Genomic DNA, 21,571 nt, shown 5'->3' with positions numbered 1-21,571 from the left:
TATATATTGATATCAGTCCAAAGGTCTCAGGAACCATTCTTCACCATGAATGATAATCACCAAGAAACAGATTGCAAGTAGAAGACTCATTGAGAGTGAATCTCATCACCCACTCAAAAGTTGGAATCCTTGACATTGAAGTGAATTATCACTGAGAATTGATTTTGATAATTAATGTGTATGGAGTTCAATTTTCAGAGTTGTACTGACAAAAATTTTCTGCCATTTTGACAAATACTAAGTTACATGCTACCAATCAAAACTGAATAAGGACATTGGTCAGTTATATGCTCAGTGTATTGATAGCTAGGAGATACCAACATAGAATCATATACTGCATCCCAACAGTCCCAAATGTCTAATCCATGGTAATTGCCATCCTTTGACATGTAGAAAACAGGGCTATTTTGAAGACAGTACTTTCTTTGTCTATAATGGGTGTGGGTATAGCCATACATATATCCCACACAACAAATATATACATGCATGCATTTTTTGTATGTATGTATACATGGTGTTTATATTTGGAAGTACTTTTTTACCCAGAAGGCAAATTGGACAGATGTGTCCAGTCTTCATGCCTTTTTAAAATCAGAGGATCATAGAGTTAAAACTGGAAAGAAACTTAAGAAGTCAAGCCTTTTCATTTTACAAAAGAAGAAACTCTGAGTCATATAACAATAAATAAAAGGCAGAATTTAAACTCAAGTCTTTCTAACTCCAAACCCCAGCACCCTATCCACTGTACCATTTAGCTGCTTTCTTAACACAAAAAAATTCTTTAATGAAATATCAAATTATCAAGTCAATTTTGTATTGCTCTAAAAGTTTAAAAATCTATGTCTGTTTTTAAAAATAACATTCTTAAAATCCTGTTTTGTAGGTAATCTGATCTAGAAGGGGAAGCTCACTGGTAACAATACAAAGAGCCAGGTGACACAATAAATAGAGCATTGGACCTGGGATCAGGAAGACCAGAGTTTGAATTCTGTCTCAGTTATGCAACAATGGGCAAGTCACTTAACTTCAGTCTGCCTCAATTTCTTCATCTGTAAAATGAGGATAATAACACTCACCTCCCAGAGTGGTTGTAAAGATAAAATGATACTCCTGCTTATATTAGTGCATACATTTTCTTAACATAAAAACAATAAACAGCCCAATCTGGATCTGGACCCTTAACAGTTAACTTTGCAAACTATATAAGCGCTAATTATTATTGATATTATTATTAATTTGACTGAAACCCTGGAAACCAGCAATAAATACACATTTGTAGGCATACAAAATCAAGAGCTTTACTTTGCTTTATTAGACACCTGTGAAGACATAGGAGTTTGCAGATACAGTCCTGACAAGTTGTGAGTTCCTGCCAAGTGAGATTCACATTTCCCTTGTACAGAGAGGTGAAGGACCACAATGATTGATATTTTATTATATTTTTCAGTACTCCAAGCAGGTGAACATTATGCTCAACAACTCTTTCTACTAGTCATCCGCTTAAGCCATTTTTAGCATGAATATAACAGTGAGTTACAGCTACTAAGTCTTTGCAGCAAGAAGTCCAACCTTCCCATATGAACATTATTGACTCCAGTTTATATTGATGTATACCATTCCTTAACATATTGACAATAAGCAGCCTAATCTGGACCAGACAGGTAAACTTGACCTACACAATGATGAGTCTGTTTTGTAGTCTTTTCTCACAGTCATCATTGCAAAGTTCACTTGAACATTTTACACCAACTTCCATTCAAGTTGAAACATATTATTTCCTATCAGTGTTATTTTTCTCATACAAAATTATTCATGCTTGATGTATGCAGAGTGGGGAAGTTGCAAAGAAAATTCTATAGTCCCTATCTTCAAGATACTTATGATTCAATTACCCAGATGACAGTGTGGGGCAATTCAGGAAAGGGGTCAAGAAGACACATCTTTTCAAAACTTTCTATAAGATCAGAACATATATCATTAAAGTATAGTGATCTAGTTCTAGGAAGTTTCAATATGATTTTCTTTAACACCTACTAGATATATGAGAATTTTTAATGAGTTTGTCTAATCGGGCTGCATTTCCTGAGTCCAGTAGAATTTCCGGCCCCATTCTATCACATTTGCCCACACTACAATTCATGGGGTTTGTGATCTAGTCTACCTGCCCTAAAGAGACATATCTTGAATACAAAGTAGGAGAATATTGACAATAGGAAAAGGAGAAAGGTCTGGATAGAGGGAAAGTCCCTTCAAAGGCAATCCTACCTTTGAATAATTTATTCACACTTTAAAATGAAGGAAAAATGGAGTAATCCACTCTTCTTTCCCTTCCTTTAAATGCTGACACACTGAAAAATGCCACTTGTATGGACTGAATTTTTACTATTTCACCCAAAAAGCAGGGGCTTCAAGAAGCATCAGTTTCCCATGGGAAGCAAGGAGTTGAAAAATTGGCCTTATTTGATATGTAAAGTCAGACTACCTACAGATATCAGAGTGCTAAACTATCAAGTATGTGATAGAAATAGTCATCTGTGATTAGTTGTGATTCCTTTAAAAGAAAACAGTGTAGGATTTGAAAGAATGCAGACTACTGCTGTCTGACCTGAGTGCTGTTTGCTGATGACTACAATTCATTCTCAACAACATTTAGCCTAGCCATCTATCTCCATTCCTTTGGTCAGCCTTCTTTCCATAAATATTGCATTGTTTGTTGTTTTTAAAAGACTGTCATTAACTGGAATGATTGAAATGATATCAGTAACAATTTGGAGTGGAATGCAGTCAACAAAAAGCAAAGAGCATTTTTGTACAAGAAAGAAGCCTTGTAGAAATAAAGATTCTGTACATTATTCAAATATTGTATGTACACAAAATTATATTGTTCAGGATTAAATTGCAAAGTCTTTCTTATTTGTAAACTCTGGTTGGTAAGACCAAAGGAAAAACCTGTAATATTTAGCTTTTTAAGCATAGCAGGCAGCAAGAAATAGAATGCTAGCAAGCATACCTCTGTAATTGCAGAAGAAATAGTTATGCCAAGTTATGTGACTAGCATTCTTGATTTATTACTAGGATTTCATGTTTCACATTCTATGAGGGAATGTTAGAAAGAGATGTTAAACAGAAAAGAAGGGCAAAATGTAAAATGTTCAATGAAATTTTGAAATGTCATTTAGAAGATCTATTAGTCATGATAATGGGTTTGTGTTCCAACTTGCAATTAAATAAAAATTTCTATTCATTCATGAAACTCCCAGCAGCTTTAAAGCTTAATGAATTCCATCAAGTAGAAAATACAGCTTTCAAAAGTCAGGTGAATTGTGAGCCAGGTTCATACAATCAATCATTTTGGGGTTTGGTCCTGGATTTGGCATGAGGATGCTTTTGGAGAAATCATGAAAAACATGTTAACTTTTAAAAATCGGTAATGTACAAGTTACCAAACTGTCATTTATTTTGTCCCTAATTCTTTTCTTTCCTTGTTTCTTACTGTGTGTGCTAAAAGTAAGATAAGATAGAAACTCAAGCAAGGCAGAGTTCTGATCCCAAGAAGTCTTCATGATTCACAATCTTTTTTTTTTAAATTTTGGTCACCCTACTTCTAAGAGCTTTTATCCTCTGCAGAAGAGACCCATGGACCTATTTTATAGAGCAACTTTGTTTTCAATCTGCCATTTAATCCCTCATGTATATATACATATATACATATACATATACATATACATATATATATATATATATATATATATTTGGAAAGAACCCTTCACTAAGGTAGAAAAACACCTTGAACTAAAGAATTTGATGAAACATATCAAAGGAGGGCTTTGGTTCTTATACTTCACCCACTATGCACTCATTTCATTCCTTTTCTAAATAGGGAAAGGAAAGGTCAACACTATTTCATGGCAGAGTTTGGCCCAAGAAATTTATTTTTTTATTGTGTTACAAACTTCAGAAGTGCTAGGTTTAATAATCCTATGAAACATCATAGGCATCTTCTACTGAAATGGATTAGGGTTCTAATATGTGTTAAAAACAACATTTGACTTGTATGGGTCAGAGATACCAGCAGCTCACTTGTGTCATCTCTGAATTATGGTTGGGCAGAGCAGCAACTTGATCCATTTACATAAGAGCAAACATTGTCTGCTGAATTATTATAAGGCTTAACACCAGGTCTCCCACTACCTTTGATATTATTACTGGATTAGCAGAATACACAGTAAAACGTTTATTAAATTAAAGAATTTTGGTTCACTTGAAATTTAAAATCTTGAGTAGAACCTGGACTATCAGTGCACAGTATAGGCAATCTTCTTTTACTGGTTATGAAACACTCCAGGCTTCCAATTAAGCACCACTTGAAAAACATAATGACAAGGAAAAAAATAACTAGAGACTTGTAGATCTTTTTATATTGACTCTCAAAACAGTAAAAAAAAAATTCACAAATATTTATGACAAAAGAAGTCAAAGAGTATCCCTTGGGTTGTGGATTCTCATTAAATCAAAATATTATAATGAAAGTGCTTAAGTTCTGTTTAACTGAGATCTGTTAAAAGACAAACCAATGCTACAAAAAATATTTTTTTTTATTGTCTAAGAGTGTTTATAACATTTCTGTTTATGTGAGAACCAGCTATCCTTCTCTGACTATTCTTGAACTTGTTCATTTCTATAGATCATATTTTATTTCTGACGATCTTATGGTGTCAGAATTCCTACTAAAACATATCTCTACCAGACTCCCCCCCCATCCCCAAAGTTTCTAGGGTTTGTCTATTCTCATATATCCTGCTGAAATTCAAGTGGGTGTGATGGCAAGTATGAAAAGGAAAGAATGGAGCCCTCAAAACCAAAGCATTGCAAGTAAGTGAGTTGAGGTGGGGAGGGGAGAATGGGAGGTAGGAGAGATGGAGGGTGAGAGTTAGTAATTTAAGAAATCTATCCCAGCTTTGACACTCTTAGAGGTGGGAATATCAATGGCCATGGCTTTGATCTCAGTGTCCCCAAACTGCATGTAAGTTTGGATCTCCCTCCGAGTGGGCAACGGAGTATCATTGGTCCCAGTGAGATCCAGACGGAGGGTGCCACACTTCTTCACTCCTGGATCCGTGATGAAGTTGACGTTGTCTTGTTCAGCACTGTAGATGTTGATCACGATGAGCATCTGGGATGGCTTGGCAGGAGTGTAGCTACGCTTCACTGTTTCTCCCAGGGCTACTGATTGGTCTGCTGAAATGAATTTATCGAAGACATCGGTACACCATCGCGTGCCATCTTTGACCAGCAACTTGTCTGGTGGGTGCTTCCCTTCCACATATCGGTTTAGGACTCCTACACCATAGGTGAGAGGGGAACGTCGCACCTTAATGACAGCTGGGTCCAGTCCAAATAGGACTGCCCCTTTGAGGATGGTGAGACCTACATCCTGAGGAATGATGATTCGGCACTTGTTCCCAAAGGCTGCCTGTACTGCCTGCTGCAGAAGAGGGGCCTCTGCAAAGCCACCCACCAAGAAGAGAAATTTGACATCTGTCACCTCAGGCTTTTCAAACAGGTCCCCTGTAAGGGAAAAACCACAGCATGTTTGTTCAGGGAGAGATAACATCTTCAGTTGGTTCACCTGAGAAATAGGAAACTTTATCTTATAAAACACTGAAAATAAAAGAAACAGGAGAAACTAGTAAGATATTAAAATACACACTAATTACAGTTAGAGAAAAGTCTAATCTACAAAATAATTTTCAAGAAATAAGCTCAAACTTCAGAAGATGAAGTATGCCCTACCTACTGACAGAGAGGTGATGAACTCAAGGGGAAGAATGAGATATTTTGAAGATGACAAATGTGCAGATTGTTTCATCTGATTATTCTTTTGTTTGAGCTTTTTTCTTTTGTATTGGGGGGGAAGAGGGGCTAGCAATTGTTTTGCAAAAGAAAAAATTAAAGAAAAAAGTTCATTGAAGTGTTTTTGAAAATTCAGTCAATTAAGCAATAAACAATGATCAAGTGCCTACTGTGTGAAAGGCATGGTGCTAAGATTCCTGCCCTCAGAGTTTATAATCTAATAAGGGAAATAACGTACAAATAAATATATAAAAAGTAAACTATAGGATAAATAGAAAAGAATAGACGAAAGGCACTAGAATTAAGAGGTGTTGAAGAAGGTTTCCTTTAGAAGGTGAGAATTTAATTGGGACTTAAAGGAAGGTAAGGGGAAGAGAAGTAAAGAAAGTATGTTATTTTTCCCCCTAGTTCTAATTCTTTCACAACATGATTGTTCACTGTCATGGGAGAGGGGAGGAAAGGAAAGGCTGTAGAAAATGTGGAACTCATAAACTTGCAAATGGATAAATGTTGAAAACTACCACTGCATGTAAATGGGAAAAAAAGAAAAGAAAAAAGAAAGTAACATGTTTAAAAAAGTAACATAGAATTATATACTTGTGTACATAATAGTACTCTTCATTTTCACATATAATCTTCTGTTCTACTTAATACATGAAAATATTTTTTTTAGTCTTTATTAAACATTTCGGATATGGTCAAAGGTCTTTATTGCCTTGCATAAATTAATTGTATAAATTAATTCAAACTCCTCTGTTAGATATTCAAGGCTCTCCCCAAACTGGTACCATCTTTACTTTACCAGTTATTTGGTAAAGTGAATAGATTGCCAAGCCTTGAGTTACAAAGACCTGATTTCAAATCCAGCTTCAAAAACTTACTAATTGTGAGGTCCTATATCACTTAGTCTCTGTCTCACTTTCCTTATCTATGAAATGGGGATAATGACAGCATCTGCTTTCCAGGATTGTTGTGAAGATCAAAAGAAATATTTGTAAAGCTGCTAGCACAGACAGCAGGTGCTTAATAATTGCTTGTTCCCTCTTTCCCTCTCCCCCCATGCCAATAAAATTGCAAGTCCAGTCTCTATAGAGGACTAAGTATGGAGAATACAAAAGTGGGGATGGAGGGAAAGAAACCATCCCTGCCCTCAAGGACTTTACAATCTAATAGAGGAATGAGATATGTAAATAGATGTAATTTGAGTTGAAAGATGATCAACTATCTAGGAGAGGGGCACTGAATATTGTGGCCTGAGAGATTTGCTCATTGAGAGCTTAGGGGAATCAAGGAAAGCATGGGTTCGGAAAATTGGTGAAGGGAGAGAACCTGCTTCCTCTCTTTATCAAAGCTTCTCTTTCTATTGAATAAAGGACTGAATAATAACTCACATTTTCTTACAGCTCTGGGTGCCACTTTTCTAACTGAAAATAAATTTAGGAAGTAGATATTGTAAAAGAATTAACCATGAGGAAACAGAGAGATTTTAATAATCACATGGCCAGCAAGTTTCTGATGTGGTATTTGAATAAAGGTTTCCAAATTTATTATATGCCATTCTCCTTCACATATTCTACAGTTCAATCAAACTGACCCTTTTGGTATTCCTCACATGAGACATTCCATCTGTTGCTTCTGTCTTTGTCCCCCATAGGTTAAAAACATACTTTCTCCTCATTTCTGACTCTTAGAATTCCTATCCTTTAAATCCCTACTTAGGTGCCACTCCTCTGAGCCTTTCCTTATCTGGCTGCTAATAAGGGTCTTCACCAGGGTGAGTTCAACTTCTATCTTTTAGAGCATTCTGGCTCACACTACACTAGAATCTTGCCAAGGTCCCATGTGGTGCTTATCTCTACCTGGGCTGGTTGGTTTTACTAGACATGGCCGTCTTATTTCCACTGTATTGAATAACTGAGTCTCAGCTTTTGTTACTTACGGAGATGATCGATGATATTGTCAATTGTTGGCTTAAAAAGGGCATTCATTGCATCTGGGCTCATCCTTAGCATTCCCTGGGATGACCACTTCACAAAGTCCACACTGTAGCAACATCAGAAAGAACAAGAATGAAATCATAAATGTGTATTAAACATATAATAATTTACATTTCTATAACATTTTGTGTGCATTATCTTGAACCTCATCACTCTGTGAAATGAGCAGTCCAAGGGTTATATACATATACACACACTTAGTGTGTGTGTCTATATATATATATATATATATATATATATATATATATATATATGATAATATATGATTATTCTACATATAAAACTATATATATATGTATATATATTATATACACACACATTCAGATATACATATCACCCAAAAGATCTTTTTTTTTTTATGAAAAGAAAAATTCAATTGATGAAGATGTTTTTCTTCATTTCCTTCTTAGTCTAGGTACCAGGAGACAAAACCAAATGACACACCCTAGGTGTGTCAGAGTACAAAGGGTTCAACTACACTGAGTTCCTTCCCACACTCAAGTCAAGTGTCCTTGCTAACCTGTTCCTGAGCAGACATTATGAATAATCCTAGGTCTCCCAACCCTGTCTTTTTGCTTGTTCTTCTTAACTAAACTTGTAATTAGAAGCTATATATATGGGTTTCTGCACATCATAGATCACAGTCAATTACTTTGGAAGAAGAATATAAAGGTTTCATAGTCTTAGCTGGTGGGAAACAGAGTCATCTGTTATCATCATCATATACCAGTCAATGGGGAACATATTTAGCACCATCCTGCATAGAATTATTGAACAGTCTACCTTATGATGACGACTTTTAGTTATACCACGGACTACAAAGCATGTCTCTAACAACCAAAACTACTTTGTGAGGTAGGTGGTCTATCTATCATTGGACCAGTAAGTGAAAGTCTTGAAGAATCATAGATTTTGAGATGGAAGGGATTTCAGTAACCACTGAGGTCAACCCATACATGAAAGGAATTCTCATTCAAATATATGCCAGGCATAATGGTAATACAGACTTTACTTGAAGGCCTTCAAGAAGGGAGTACATATCACCTCTAATATTAACTCATTCTATTTTTGGACAGTTCTCATTGTTAGAACATGTTCTCAGACATCAAACCTAATAGATCTTTTTGCAATTTCTACTTACTGTTTCTGATTCTGCCCTCAGAATCTAACAACTTTATAAATCAGAGAGCAAGTCTAAAAGCAATAGAATTAAATTTGATTCCCCCATTCCTTTTAAATTAGATTTTAAAAATCTAGCTAAGTTCACCCTGCCCCACTAGACCCCTTTTTCCTCTACCCCTCCATCTGTCTTTTACAAACATATTCAGAAATTTTTACAAAGTAGAAGATTTTATAAAAGTTTAGCAGGTTGCTGGGGAAAGCTGCCCAAAATTTCTTCCAGAAACAGTGATTTCTTGCCTTTGGGGAAGCCTTGGTTCAGCAAGGACACAGTTCAACTTAGAGGGAAAATGTAGCCAAGTCTGAAAGGTGACAGGAGGCATCATTCTCCAGTATTTCCATGCTCTTCTCAGTCTCGCTATTATTTTTTCAAAGTAAATAGCTTTTCTCCATTTCTAGCATTATTTTTCTGAGTCTATCTCAGCATATTCTCCACCTCACTCCCCTAATCCTGAATAATTATTCAGCAAAGCTCTGAATGGCTAACTTACTCATCTATCTAGAAATGGTCTTTTTACTTACTTGCTTTTTCTCAAGGCATGTTCCACACTGTGACCTCGAAACTTCTTATAGTAGTCAATGAAGGAGAAGGGCAGGTTGATATTTAAAGGATTGGTTCTGTCAGGGGCAGCAGCCCGTTTGCGGGACTCAAAAGCAATCATTAAGTCTACCCAGGCTGCTGGACGTTTAATTTTAAATTGTTCAATAAAATCTTCTCCAAATATTTTACACAGAAGTTTTTCAAATTCATAATCCACGCCCAAGGAACCGTATGGTCCACCTAAGTAAAAAAAATGCCCATGCAGAGATCAGTTAGCAAACAATAAGGACATTGGGTCTTTTGGCTCAGAACTTCTTAGAAACATGATTGTCAAGATGCTACTCTAGAAAACTGTGATCAACAGAACTTTGGATGGCTTAAGTAGCTCTATCTTTGTTTCATTTTTTAAATAGACAAAGCTCCAAGCCCCTTTAATAAGCAAAAAATAATACTATCCCTCAGATAGAGGATCCTAAAATGATCTTTGAGGTCTCCTTCAGCTCTAAAATTATGAAATTATTATTTTTTGCAAGACAATGGGTTAAGTGACTTGCCCAAGGTCACACCATTAGGCAATTATTGTCTGAGGCCAAATTTGAACTCAGGTCCTCCTGACTCCAGGGTTGGTGCTCTATCTACTGTGACACCTAGCTGCCCCCTGAAACTATTATTTTGTTCATAATCAGAGACAGTTTTTAATGTTTTCATTCAATGTAGAAGTCTGTGAATTCAAAAAACAATTCAAAAAATGATTGATATATTTCAGCATAATTGGTTTCCTTTGTGAAGCTATGTATTTTATTTTCTGCATTAAAAAATATTATTCTGAAAATGACTCAACAGCTTAACCAGTCTATCCAATGAAGTCATCACACACACACACACACACACACACACACACACACACACAGACTAAAGTTAGGAACTCCTTTGTCAAGCGAATTTTTTCCCCTCAAAATAACTTATTAATTTTAGTGGTCTAAATTTAGATTTAGATCCTTGATGTACTGACTTAAATAAATATCAAACCAATGACATCTTAAATTGTTAAAGGCAATAAGTTATGAAAGACCATGTAATTTCAATGATACTTTCTCCTCAGGAAAAAAAAATTAAAATCTGGAAAAACTGTAAGACTTCAGTTAAACCCATATCAACATTTAAATCTACAAATTAGTAAGAATTGCTCTCCACATTAAGACAGATCATAGAATGGGGTCCCAGATTCACTAGCAATAATTAAACATAGTGAGAATGTGACCAATTTTACCTTGGGAAAGTTATTTAACTGCTAGAGTTCTTTCAGTTTTATAATTCTATACCACTCTAATCCTAGAATTTGATTCTTGGCTGATGCTGAGAGATGACCATATTACAGAAGAAAGCATTACACTTAAGAATGTTGTAGTATTTGAAAGAGTCCGAAATGGGGGGGGGGGGGGCGGCTAGGTGGCATAGTGGATAAAGCACCGGCCCTGGAGTCAGTAGTACCTGGGTTCAAATCTGGTCTCAGACACTTAATAATTACTTAGCTGTGTGGCCTTAGGCAAGCCATTTAACCCCCTTTTGCCTTACAAAAAAAATGAGTCTAAAACAGCCCCAGAGAAACCTAAATTCCAAGTTATAGAGAAGTTCCAGTATGTATTTTACTCTAGCAATATCTTTAGAAGAATAGACTTTATAGCACTTAGAGCTAAATGAGCCCTAAGGGATGATATCATCTAACTTCTTCATTCAAAAAATGGTGAGATTCAGGCCCACAAATGAGTAATGTCTAGTTCCAATTCAGGTAGTTAGTAAGTGGCAGTTACCTCTTTGAAATGGGCATTAGTAATCTCTGCTGGCAGTGATCCCAGTCCCACATGTTAACACTCAAATAAATACGAATCTCCGATTAATGACATATCTGAAAAGAAGCTTATTTAAAATGCTAGCTAACATTCCAGTTATAGGAAAGTTAAAACTGCAAGTGGAGTTTAGAAGATCATTTGCTATAGAGTAATGGCTTACCTGTTGACTTGTACAGTTCTTTAAGGTGTCCTTCAGGTAATCTGATCTGATGAACAGTAAGGTCCACTGTGCCTCCTCCACTATCCACAACCACATACCTGTCACCTGTTAAAAAAGAAATGGCCACGTTTCACATGAGTATCCCAATCAGAACACATTAGGAAGGCAATTGAAGCAAATGAGCTTGGCACTCTAGCAGAAATCCATGAACATTCATGATTAGCGATAAGAGGTTAGCTTATTCATGATTAGAGTTTTCAATGTCTACCAAATGGTAGTGGTTGAACATAGAAAGAAAAGAATGAGGAAGAATGATAAGAGTGCAGCATTAGTTTTAAGCAGAGTCATATGCTTATGACTTCCAAATACATTCAGGAAATTTGTTGCTAGATGATAATGCTGCTGAAATGTTAAGTGCTTGATGACATTGAAAGTCCTGTCCTGAGACTATGGTGCTCTTGATCTTATCCAAAGAAATTCAGGTATGTTACAATTTCCCTTTAATATCTTGGATTGTTTTGTTTGTATAGCATGCAGTCATACCCTCCTCCCTCACCTTCCCAAAAGTGCAAGCTATAATCTCTATTTACTTTGATTTTTTCCTATATATGCAAAACAAAGTCATGGGAATTCACTTGTGCCAGGAGCAGCAAACCAGTAAAAGTAAAGGATGTTCAAGGACTCTACCTTCCTCCAATTCAGACCAGATCTCTCCTATGACATTTTCCACCAAAAAGGTCCGACTCTGACGATTACGACGTGTGTGTTCCTTAGCTAGTTGTCAATAGAAAGAAAATGACTAAGTATGAGAGGACAAGAAAAAACTGATAGAGTTCTCTATAATAAATATTGACTAGTAGAACAAGTATGTTTAGGGATGTAACATTTTTAAGTAAAGTTTGACCAAAATGGCTAAAGAAATACAAGCAAATTACAAAACTAATTCTTTTTAAATAAAGGCATTATTCCCTTCAATGTTAAGTAATTAATTCAGCTTGTAATTAAAGCCTTCATCCTTGTTAAAAGGTTAACAGAAATTTCCTTCTGCATATTTGTTTGTCTGGGTTTTCTGAGATCCTGAAAAATGGTTATTTTCCTGGCATTGATGTACTGGACTAAATTCAGGATAATACTGTCTGTAAAACAGTCCGGCAGTGCCATCAATTAGGTAACTTCACCCCAAGAGGTTATGATCAATGGAAGTAATAAGGGATGGGTTTTCCAAGTCTAGTTCTGCAATGAAAGAAGGCCCAAGCACTTGTCTCCAGGTCATATTCCCGAAACTGTTGAAGCCAGCACATACTCCCTTTAACCACTGGGTGGCACATTGAATGTCCTACCACATTTAGATCTTACTTTTCAATGAAAATTCAAGAGAAAAGCTCAAAGCTCAATATTTGTTCAGCTGCTGAGTTATGAACTATAAAAGCTCCTCATATTTTCACAGAAGCACTTTTCTCTCTATTTTTATCTCTGGTGAATTCTAGCAAACTTATGAAGCAGGTAAAGGCAAATATTATGCCCTTCCACCTTATAGATGGAACTAGAGAATTGGTGATTTCTCAATGCCCACACAGTTGGTTAGTGACAGGCCCCAGAATAAGACAAAGGACAGATTCCCCACCCTGTGATCTTTTGCTATGCCACACTGGCCTAGAATTCAAAATTGTATTTAAATTTGACTAAAACTAATATAATTAGAAAGAAAATATCTACTGTAATTGTTTCTTTTCAGTCATTTTCAGTAGTATCTAACTCTTCATGACCTCATTTGGGGTTTTCTTGGCAAAGAGCCATTTCTTTCTCCAGCTCATTTTACACATGAGGAAACAGAGACAAAGAGGATAAAATGGCATGCCCAGGGTCACACGGCTAGTAAGTGTTTCAAGCTAGATTGGATGAGTCTTCCTGACTCCAGATTCTGCTATCTATTCCAAAAACCTAATTTGTATTCATGGAATCCTAGATTTAGTGCTGAAAGTAACCCAAAGGGGCATAAAGTTCAACTGGTTCATTTTTAAAATGAGGAAACTGAAATTCAAAGAAGTTTGGTTTTAATAGGATCACTGCATACACAATTGGATCCTTGAGTTTTAGGTCTCAGTTTACATTAATCTCTGTTTACATGTTTAAATTAATTAACCTTTATTTACATGTTTATAATAAAATACTGGTGTTAAATGAAGCAATATGACTTCTGGGGAAAATATTATTATGTGAAAATAAGTTTTATAAAAAGTTGCCTCTCAGATTCTTGGATGTCACTTACTGAACCATGAAGGCCTCCTGTTTGAAGATGATAGACATCAAAAGATGCTTTGAACAAATGTGGTTATTCCAAAATTCAGAAAACCTCTAGGCATAGGAATAACACACAATAATCATAAAATTATAGTAAAAAAGTAAACAAAAAATAGAGCTTTCAAAGCATACATTTTCTACAACTTTATATATTCATTTTCAGAAACACTCTAACAAAGTTACCTTGATAATAGAGTGAATTTATCCTAGAGAAGAACTTGTTAAAATGACTAAATAATCAGAAGCATTATTTCTTTAAAAAAATTTTTTAAATATGATATCATGAATATCCAGGGTATTTATGCATGTTATTTTGACAATTCAGTTTGCCTAAAAATGTATTCATTTCTCCTCATGTTTAAAGAAAGAGGCTTCTGGCATGTCTCTTAGCATTTGGGGAGTATTCTGACTTTTAATGACTAAATTCTAAACCAGGATTTCTCACCTAATCAGACACTTATCTTGATTAATTCTGGCTAAATTATGTTTCAAAAAATCACATAAATTTCAAGATGCTTATATGTGGGTTGTTAAATGTTAATGTTTGCAATGAAAAAAAGTGCTACCAATATTTAAAAATTATTTCTTTTTTTAAAAAAAATTATTTATTTAAGGCAATGGGGTTAAGTGGCTTGCCCAAGGTCACACAGCTAGGCAATATTATTAAGTGTCTGAGGCTACATTTGAACTCAGGTCTCCCTGACTCCAGGGCCACTGCTCTATCCACTACAGCACCTCACTGCCCCCAATATTGAAAATTAAATGCACTTGTATGTATTGTGACATTTTTTTCATAATGTTAGATGTCTGCTAGAGAATGGAGATGGAAGTAAGACAGGCTCAGGTATCTCTTTGAAAAGGCATAGGAATATAAGAGACTACTACTCTGAGCTACTTTAGCCAAAGCAAACTAGGTTCTAAGAAATGGTCACTTAATTCTCCAACAGAATTTTTCTTTTTTGCTTGAAACAAACTCCAAAGTACTTAAGGAGATTCAGTGGGTCATGATCAGCCAAGGAAATAAGGCCCAGAGGGGGTGTGTGTGGAAACTCATCACAATCAACCCTAACTTTTTTCCTTTCCTCCCCTGGTCTTTGAATGTAGTCTGAGATGGAATTGTAGCTTGTAGTTCAAGATTAATTCTCTCCAATGCATGAGAGGGACTTCTGAGATGAGCTCAAGGGGTTGCTTTCCACACAATTTTTTCATTTGAAAATTTAAAACTTTGCATAAACAAAATAATTTATTTCCCTGAAAATCTTTCAAATAGATCTCAAGTCCACACTGGCTGCTCTTGGGAAAAAGACCAAAAGAGGAAGGAAACCTCATCAAGATCTGTAGTCACCAAGAAACCTTGATAAAGAGAAAAGAAACTCTAAGAAAACAAAAGAAGCTTCTGATTGACATGACTGCAGGTAACTATTAGAAAGGAATGGTTCATCTCAAACACAGCTGTACATTCACCATAACTATATGCCTTTCTATCTTTTGGGGGGGAAAAACAACCAACCCAAAACATAGGAAAAAAACTGATTGAGTTGAGTTCTTCCTCCTAGTTTAACCAGATTTCCCAAAACTACATATATTTTTTAGGCTAATAATACATGAAAGAGTTCTAGTGAGTGAGTCAGATATAAATAGTCCTAACAGATGAATTAAAAACAGGCAATTTATGTTAGATTATGAATCAGTTAATAGGCAGGATTAACAATGAAGTATAATATAGAGTCTCATAGCACTTTGAAGTAGTGTCCAGGCTACATTCCTTCCCCTTTTTCTGTTTTAATAAGAAACATTTTGGAAGATGCTGACAAGGAGCCTTTTCTTGGCTCATTTGTTCCCTCTAAAGGTCCAAGTCAAGATAAAAAATAAAAAAAAGGATCAAAGCAAATCCAGGTTTATCTCCTGGGAAATTGCTCCTTGTTCTAATGAAATATCTTGGTTTCAAGGTGTCTTCAATTTATTAAAAAATAAAAATAAACAGAAAGTCAGAGAAAGTCAGAGAGAAAAAGAGAGCCAGAGAAGAGAGAGAGGGAGAGGAAGAGACAGAGAGAAAGAGGTACCCTGTGCAAACCCAGCTCCTACAGTGTCACTGGAGGTGTAACCATTGACAGCTGCTTTGCTGCTCAGGTCGATCATCTGGTGGAGGCGAAGTTTCCTGCAGTAAATGGAGGCTGCTTCAGGCTCCAGGGCAATTATCAGTTGTTCTGGATTTTCCGGGGTGGCCATCCCTGCCTGGGAAAAAAAAAAAGAGTCACTTAAGGACATCTATGGTAGAGACCCCATTGCCTGTCCTTGGGATTGTCAATGATGTTGGGGGAGGGGGAGAGAAGTGCAGGCTTTTTCCCCCAAGATGGTTTCTTTGGAATGTCTCAGAAAGTGTGGATTCAGGATCCAGATCCTGGTTGCAATGAAGGTCAGGATCCTGAGCTAGGCACTCCAAAGGATCAAGTTGTACTGGAAGAACATTGAACAGACATGTCTTACATACACCTTCTGTATCTTCTTTTTTCTACTTTCATTCCTTGGAGTTTACATATGGTATGCAACAGATTTTGACTTTATTTGTTCTTTTAATCTTTGAATGTAAAGAGTTCCAAGTGAGGCAAGAATGGAATTTATAAATGCAGATGGATTCTACAAAGAGAAAAAATAACTTTTGTGCTTTTAATGATTTTTGAAAACCCATAGGATCAAGGTAGCTAGGTGGCAGAGGGAGTAGAGCACAAATCAGGAAGACCTAAGTTCAAATCCAGCCTCCTATACTTGATGTTTGCTAGCTGTGTGACCCTGGACAAGCCACTTAATCCCTAATGTCTCACAAAGAATGAAAACTCATAGGATCATAGCTTTATAGCAACAAGAATCTTAGAGGTGATATAGTTCAATTTCCTAATCATACAGATAATAATAATAATAATAAATAGTATTTATATAGCACCTTAAGGTTTATAAAATACTTTACATGTTTTTATTTTATATTATCTTCACAACAACCTCAGGAAGTATTTGCTGCTATTATTATCAACCCAATTTTATATATGAAGAAACTGAGGCAAAAATTAAGGGCCACCCAGCTAGAAATTAAATGAGTCAGGATCTGAACTTAAGATGTGTGTGTCTTCAGGTCTGGTATTCTATCCACTGTATCACCTAGTTACCTGTAAGACAAGAAGGAACAGAGATCCAGAGAAGTTAATAAACTTGTCCAGAGTATCTAAACAATAAATAGGGAACTAATGGTAGATTGTTCAATTCCAAAAAATTCTGAGGGCATAATCTACATTCTTTTGTTGATATGCAATCTACTTTGTATTGAATATTAAAAAAAAAAAAGAGGTCTGGGGAGTTATCAACTAAACCTTGGAATATTTTTTAATTCAGAAATTGATTGTCATGGACTTTGACCTGTCATTCCCAGAGCTTCCATATGCTAGTAATGAGATGTGAATATGAGCTCTATGGAAGAGAAGCACATCTGAAATATCACAATCATTTGAGGACTTTATGGAGAATATATGGGTGGAAGGCTAGAATAAGCATTTATTTATTATGTGCCAAAGCACAGTGCTAAGTTCTTCACAAATATTTCTCATTTGATCCTTACAACAACCCTGGGCATAAAAGGATCCATTCATAATCATTTTGTTTAAGCGGAGGTATTTTCTTTTTTTCTCCTTGATCATGTAGTCAAACAATCATTTCCTTTTCAGAATCTGTTCCCTTCAGCATTCGGAATAATGATAATCTGTCTGAAATACATTTTACTTCCACTTTGCAAGAATTATTAGTTCTTAAAGCATATGCAAGGTTTTCAAGAACTCATAACCAATAGCCTCTCTCTATCTGTTCCTCTTTTTGTCTCTTGTCTCTGGTCTCTGTCTTTCTCTTCCTTCTATGTCTCTGCATCTCTCTGACCCCTTTTTGTCTCTTTCCCTCTCTGTCCCTCCTTCCTTTCTTTTTTTTGTCTCTTTCTCTCCTTTTTTTCCTTCTTCTGTGTCTCTGACCCTCCAGCGGTCCTCTCTCACCTTCTCTCTGTCTCTGTCTCTCCCTCCTTCCCTTATGAGTACCCAAACATAAACCAAAGCTTTCTAATTGATGTTGCTTACCAAAATTAACTTGGTTGAAAGCCTATTGGTGAATAGAAAAATGTGTTGGGACAGTCATTTGTTTTCACTGTTGACATCTTCCTAAATTGCTTCCATTCATGCCATTCCAACTTTTGAGAAAAGGACCACAACAAGATCCAGTTCTCTTTTAGACAAATGACATTTGATGACTCCTTTGCATGAATGTCAAAATGAACAAAAATTCCTACAAACTATTTGGAGTTCAAAAGAAGAAATTTAATTCTATGTTTTCCTTAATGTGAGTTCAAATTTAAGAGGTCTGCATAAATGGAAGTCAAAGACAAAGGCATTGGGAAGTCACTTTATATAAAAATAACACCATACAAGAAAGAATGTCTAAAATTATAAATGTAAAGTATGTGTGTCTCTTGGTTGTGTATATGTATGTATGTGTATATATTAATTGTGTGGAGATGCATCTGCTTCATTCTTCTGCCTTCATTTGCAATAGAAATCCAAATTAAATGAGCATCTCTTTAAAAAATTTCTATTTTATGTTTAATTAGCAAGTCCCAGGTTTTATTTGTAAAGCTTCCTATTCAGCCTTTATTTTCTAGTCCAAAAAGAACTGAAATATAGTATATCCTCAAAATCCAGGGACAAGGTCCCCAAAAATATCAACATTCTACATGGAATCAATTTTGGAAATTTTCTCAAAGCTATGAGACTAACTACCTGCAGAAGTAAAATACTCAATGAGTATGTATGTAATCAGGTTGCTGTTGAGATTCTGTTGTTGCTGCTGTTTTAGTTTTTCAGTCAGCTTTGACTCTATGTGATTCCACAGATTTTTATCTATGAGGTTTTCTTGGCAAAGATGCTGGAGTGGTTTGCCTTTTCTTTCTTCAGTGTGGCTCCATTTTACAGGTGAAAAACTGATGCAAATAAGGGTTAAGTGTCTGACTACTATCTGGTAAGTGTCTGAGGTCAAATCTGAACTCAAGTCTTCCAATGCTCTATCTACCACCCATCTACCCCAAAGAAACATGTTGAAATATGGCAAGTTCCAAATCTTATTAATAACTAATATGTGTCATGAATTTGTCATAAGTTTTGATATTCACAATTATAATCTATTATCATGATAGAAGAGTGATACAGTCTGGAAAACAGAAGTACAGAGACAGAAATTGCTTATATCACCTCTGCATACCCAGAGAGAAAGTGTACTCATTTTAATGCATTTAATGCAGTTGTATAGGAACTAAAATCCAAAAATGGAAAAAAAAATTCATCATGATAGGTTTGTGTATGAAAATATTCCCTAAGTACATAGGGAATGTTCAATAAGCAATTTCCAATCCATTATTTGTTTGCCTAAACAGATCCATCCACATAGAGAGAGAGCTCAGTATGTACAAATCATCAGGACTAGTTATCTTTTGGGGTATATCATGTATTAAAACTAATTATAAAGTAGGAAGTCTGGTTTATAAAACATCACTTTGGAGCTTGTTTATTAAGTATTAATAGGTGCTCTTGATCATTGGATCATTCTGATCATCCCTGAGTGAACTAATAATTATAATTACTGAACTCACAAAGCTATTGTTGCTCAATCATTCAATTGATCTGACCCCACAGACTACAGCATGTCAATACTGTCCATGTGGAATTCTTGGCCAAGATACTGGAGTGGTTTTCCCTTTATTTCTCTAGTAGATTAAGACAAATAGAGGCTAAGTGACTTATCAAACTCATACAGTTAATGAGCATCTCAGGTTGGATTTGAACTCAGATCAAAATCTAACTACTGAGTCACCTAATTGCCCCCACAAAGCTAGGGACTCACCAAAGGTACAGAAACCCTTTGAGACTTAGCAAGAAGGGAGATAGCTGCTTTCACCCTCTGTACCTAATTTTTTTTTAACTATAGCACAGTTACAGTTATAATTAGAGTCTCTCTCTGCTTGTTTTCTTCAATAGAGATGGGAACTAGGCCCTTTGTATCACAGCTTCTTATATTTTAGCCATCTCTTCTAGAGATTACAGAAGACCTATTCATGAAACTTCCCTTCTTTACATCCCAAACTTTCCATCCTGTAAACGAAATGTCTTCAGGTTTTCCAGAGTTCTGGAATTTGTACAACTGCTTCTAACTAAATGTCTCATCTATTTTAGGACAAAGATTTTCATACCAGGGAAGCAATGTCTCCATGATTACTGAATATTCATGGATATCTGGCACAGTCTTTGAATTAAAGAGCATAAAATTAAAAAACATGGAGTTAAAAAAAGGAAAAAATTCTAGATTTTTATATATTTGGATATATTTATATATTTGGATGTAACAGGGGACAGCAAGGTGACACAGTGGATAGAATACTGGCCCTGGAATCAGGAGGACCTGAGTTCAAATCCAACCTCAGACACTTGATAATTACCTAGTTGTGTGACCTTGGGCAAGTCACTTAAACCCACTGCCTTGCAAAAGGCCAAAAAAAAGGTATTTGGATATATCAGTATGCTTTAAAAACTCAGGCAATAACAACATCAAGGTTGTCTCTTCCTTATACTCAATATTTTGTTATTGCTGAGTCATTTCAGTCATGCCTGACTTCATGGCCTCTCAGGGTTTTCTTTGCAATGATACCAGAATGGTTTGCTATTTCCTTTTCCAGCTCATTTTATAGATGAAAAAACTGAGGTAAACAGGGTTAAGTGATTTTTCCCAGGATAACATAAATAGGAATTGTCTGAGGCTGGATTTGAATTCAGGAAGATTAGGCTTCTTGAGTTCAAGTCTGCCTGCCTTCCTGCTCACTTAATAATTTACTCCAGCCTAAACAGTTTGATTCACCCTCTAGGAAGACAAAAACCTCCTGCAACCTCATATAAAATAAATGTGTTCCTAAAGTTCACAAAACACTGAAACAGTTAAACAAAATTAACAAACAAAAAAGTGTCAATATTATCTAAGCAAGAATTATAAATAAGACAGTGCTTAGCACATGAAAGATAATAAACTGGTAATGGCAACAGTGGGATGTTTAGCTGGAAACTCTCTTTGTAACCAAGGCTGAGGAAAAGAGTAAAAACAAACATGAATTCTTTCTGAGGCATTATTAACTTGACTTTCTTGATTGAAAGTCAAGAAAATTACTAATTGGATCTTATCCTTTACTTTTCTCCCTTCCTCCTTCCTCACCATGACCAGAAGATGAGTTATCTTTTTGACAGTGAGGTGGGTGAGGAACAATCTGGATTTAGAGTTCCAGGGCCTGTCTTTGAATCTCATGCTATTTATTAGTTTTGGACCTTTGGGCAAAATCACTTCCCTCTTAGACACAGTTATCTCCTTTCATTTATAAAATGAAAATTTTGTACTAGTTCTAAATCTGTGATCTGGTATAACTCCAAGTTGTAAGTTTTCTTCACTGATTGGATCCCATTTATTAAGTGCTTAGCATAATGCTTGATACACAGCCAGTACTTAATATATGCCTATTTCCTAATTAATAAATAAATTTCAGAAAGATGGTTATAGTACCCAACTCTTAACCCACAGGTGATGGATGCAAGAAGACAAGACCAACACAGGAATTTGTTTTGCTTGACTA

General features: G+C 35.7%; 1 protein-coding gene across 3 annotated transcripts in view; it reads right to left on the bottom strand.

The window, feature by feature from the left end:
- Positions 1-1,289: 1,289 nt before the first annotated feature.
- The window catches only part of HSPA12A (heat shock protein family A (Hsp70) member 12A), a 94,104-nt gene continuing 73,822 nt past the window's right edge, over positions 1,290-21,571 (bottom strand). For 2 of the 3 annotated variants that reach the window (XM_074233571.1, XM_074233572.1), the window contains exons 7-12: positions 15,945-16,116; positions 12,268-12,354; positions 11,581-11,685; positions 9,552-9,810; positions 7,793-7,896; positions 1,290-5,568 (exon numbers count right to left, since the gene is read on the bottom strand). In XM_074233571.1, the coding sequence (XP_074089672.1) occupies positions 4,931-5,568; positions 7,793-7,896; positions 9,552-9,810; positions 11,581-11,685; positions 12,268-12,354; positions 15,945-16,116 (1,365 nt within the window). In that variant the 3' untranslated portion in view covers positions 1,290-4,930. The remainder of the gene's footprint in view (positions 5,569-7,792; positions 7,897-9,551; positions 9,811-11,580; positions 11,686-12,267; positions 12,355-15,944; positions 16,117-21,571) is intronic. The other variant, XM_074233573.1, reaches the window with a different exon arrangement.

The sequence above is a fragment of the Macrotis lagotis genome, chromosome 4 (assembly GCF_037893015.1).
Source record: "Macrotis lagotis isolate mMagLag1 chromosome 4, bilby.v1.9.chrom.fasta, whole genome shotgun sequence".
Taxonomy (NCBI): domain Eukaryota; kingdom Metazoa; phylum Chordata; class Mammalia; order Peramelemorphia; family Peramelidae; genus Macrotis; species Macrotis lagotis.
This window is presented reverse-complemented; position numbering and strand designations above follow the sequence as displayed.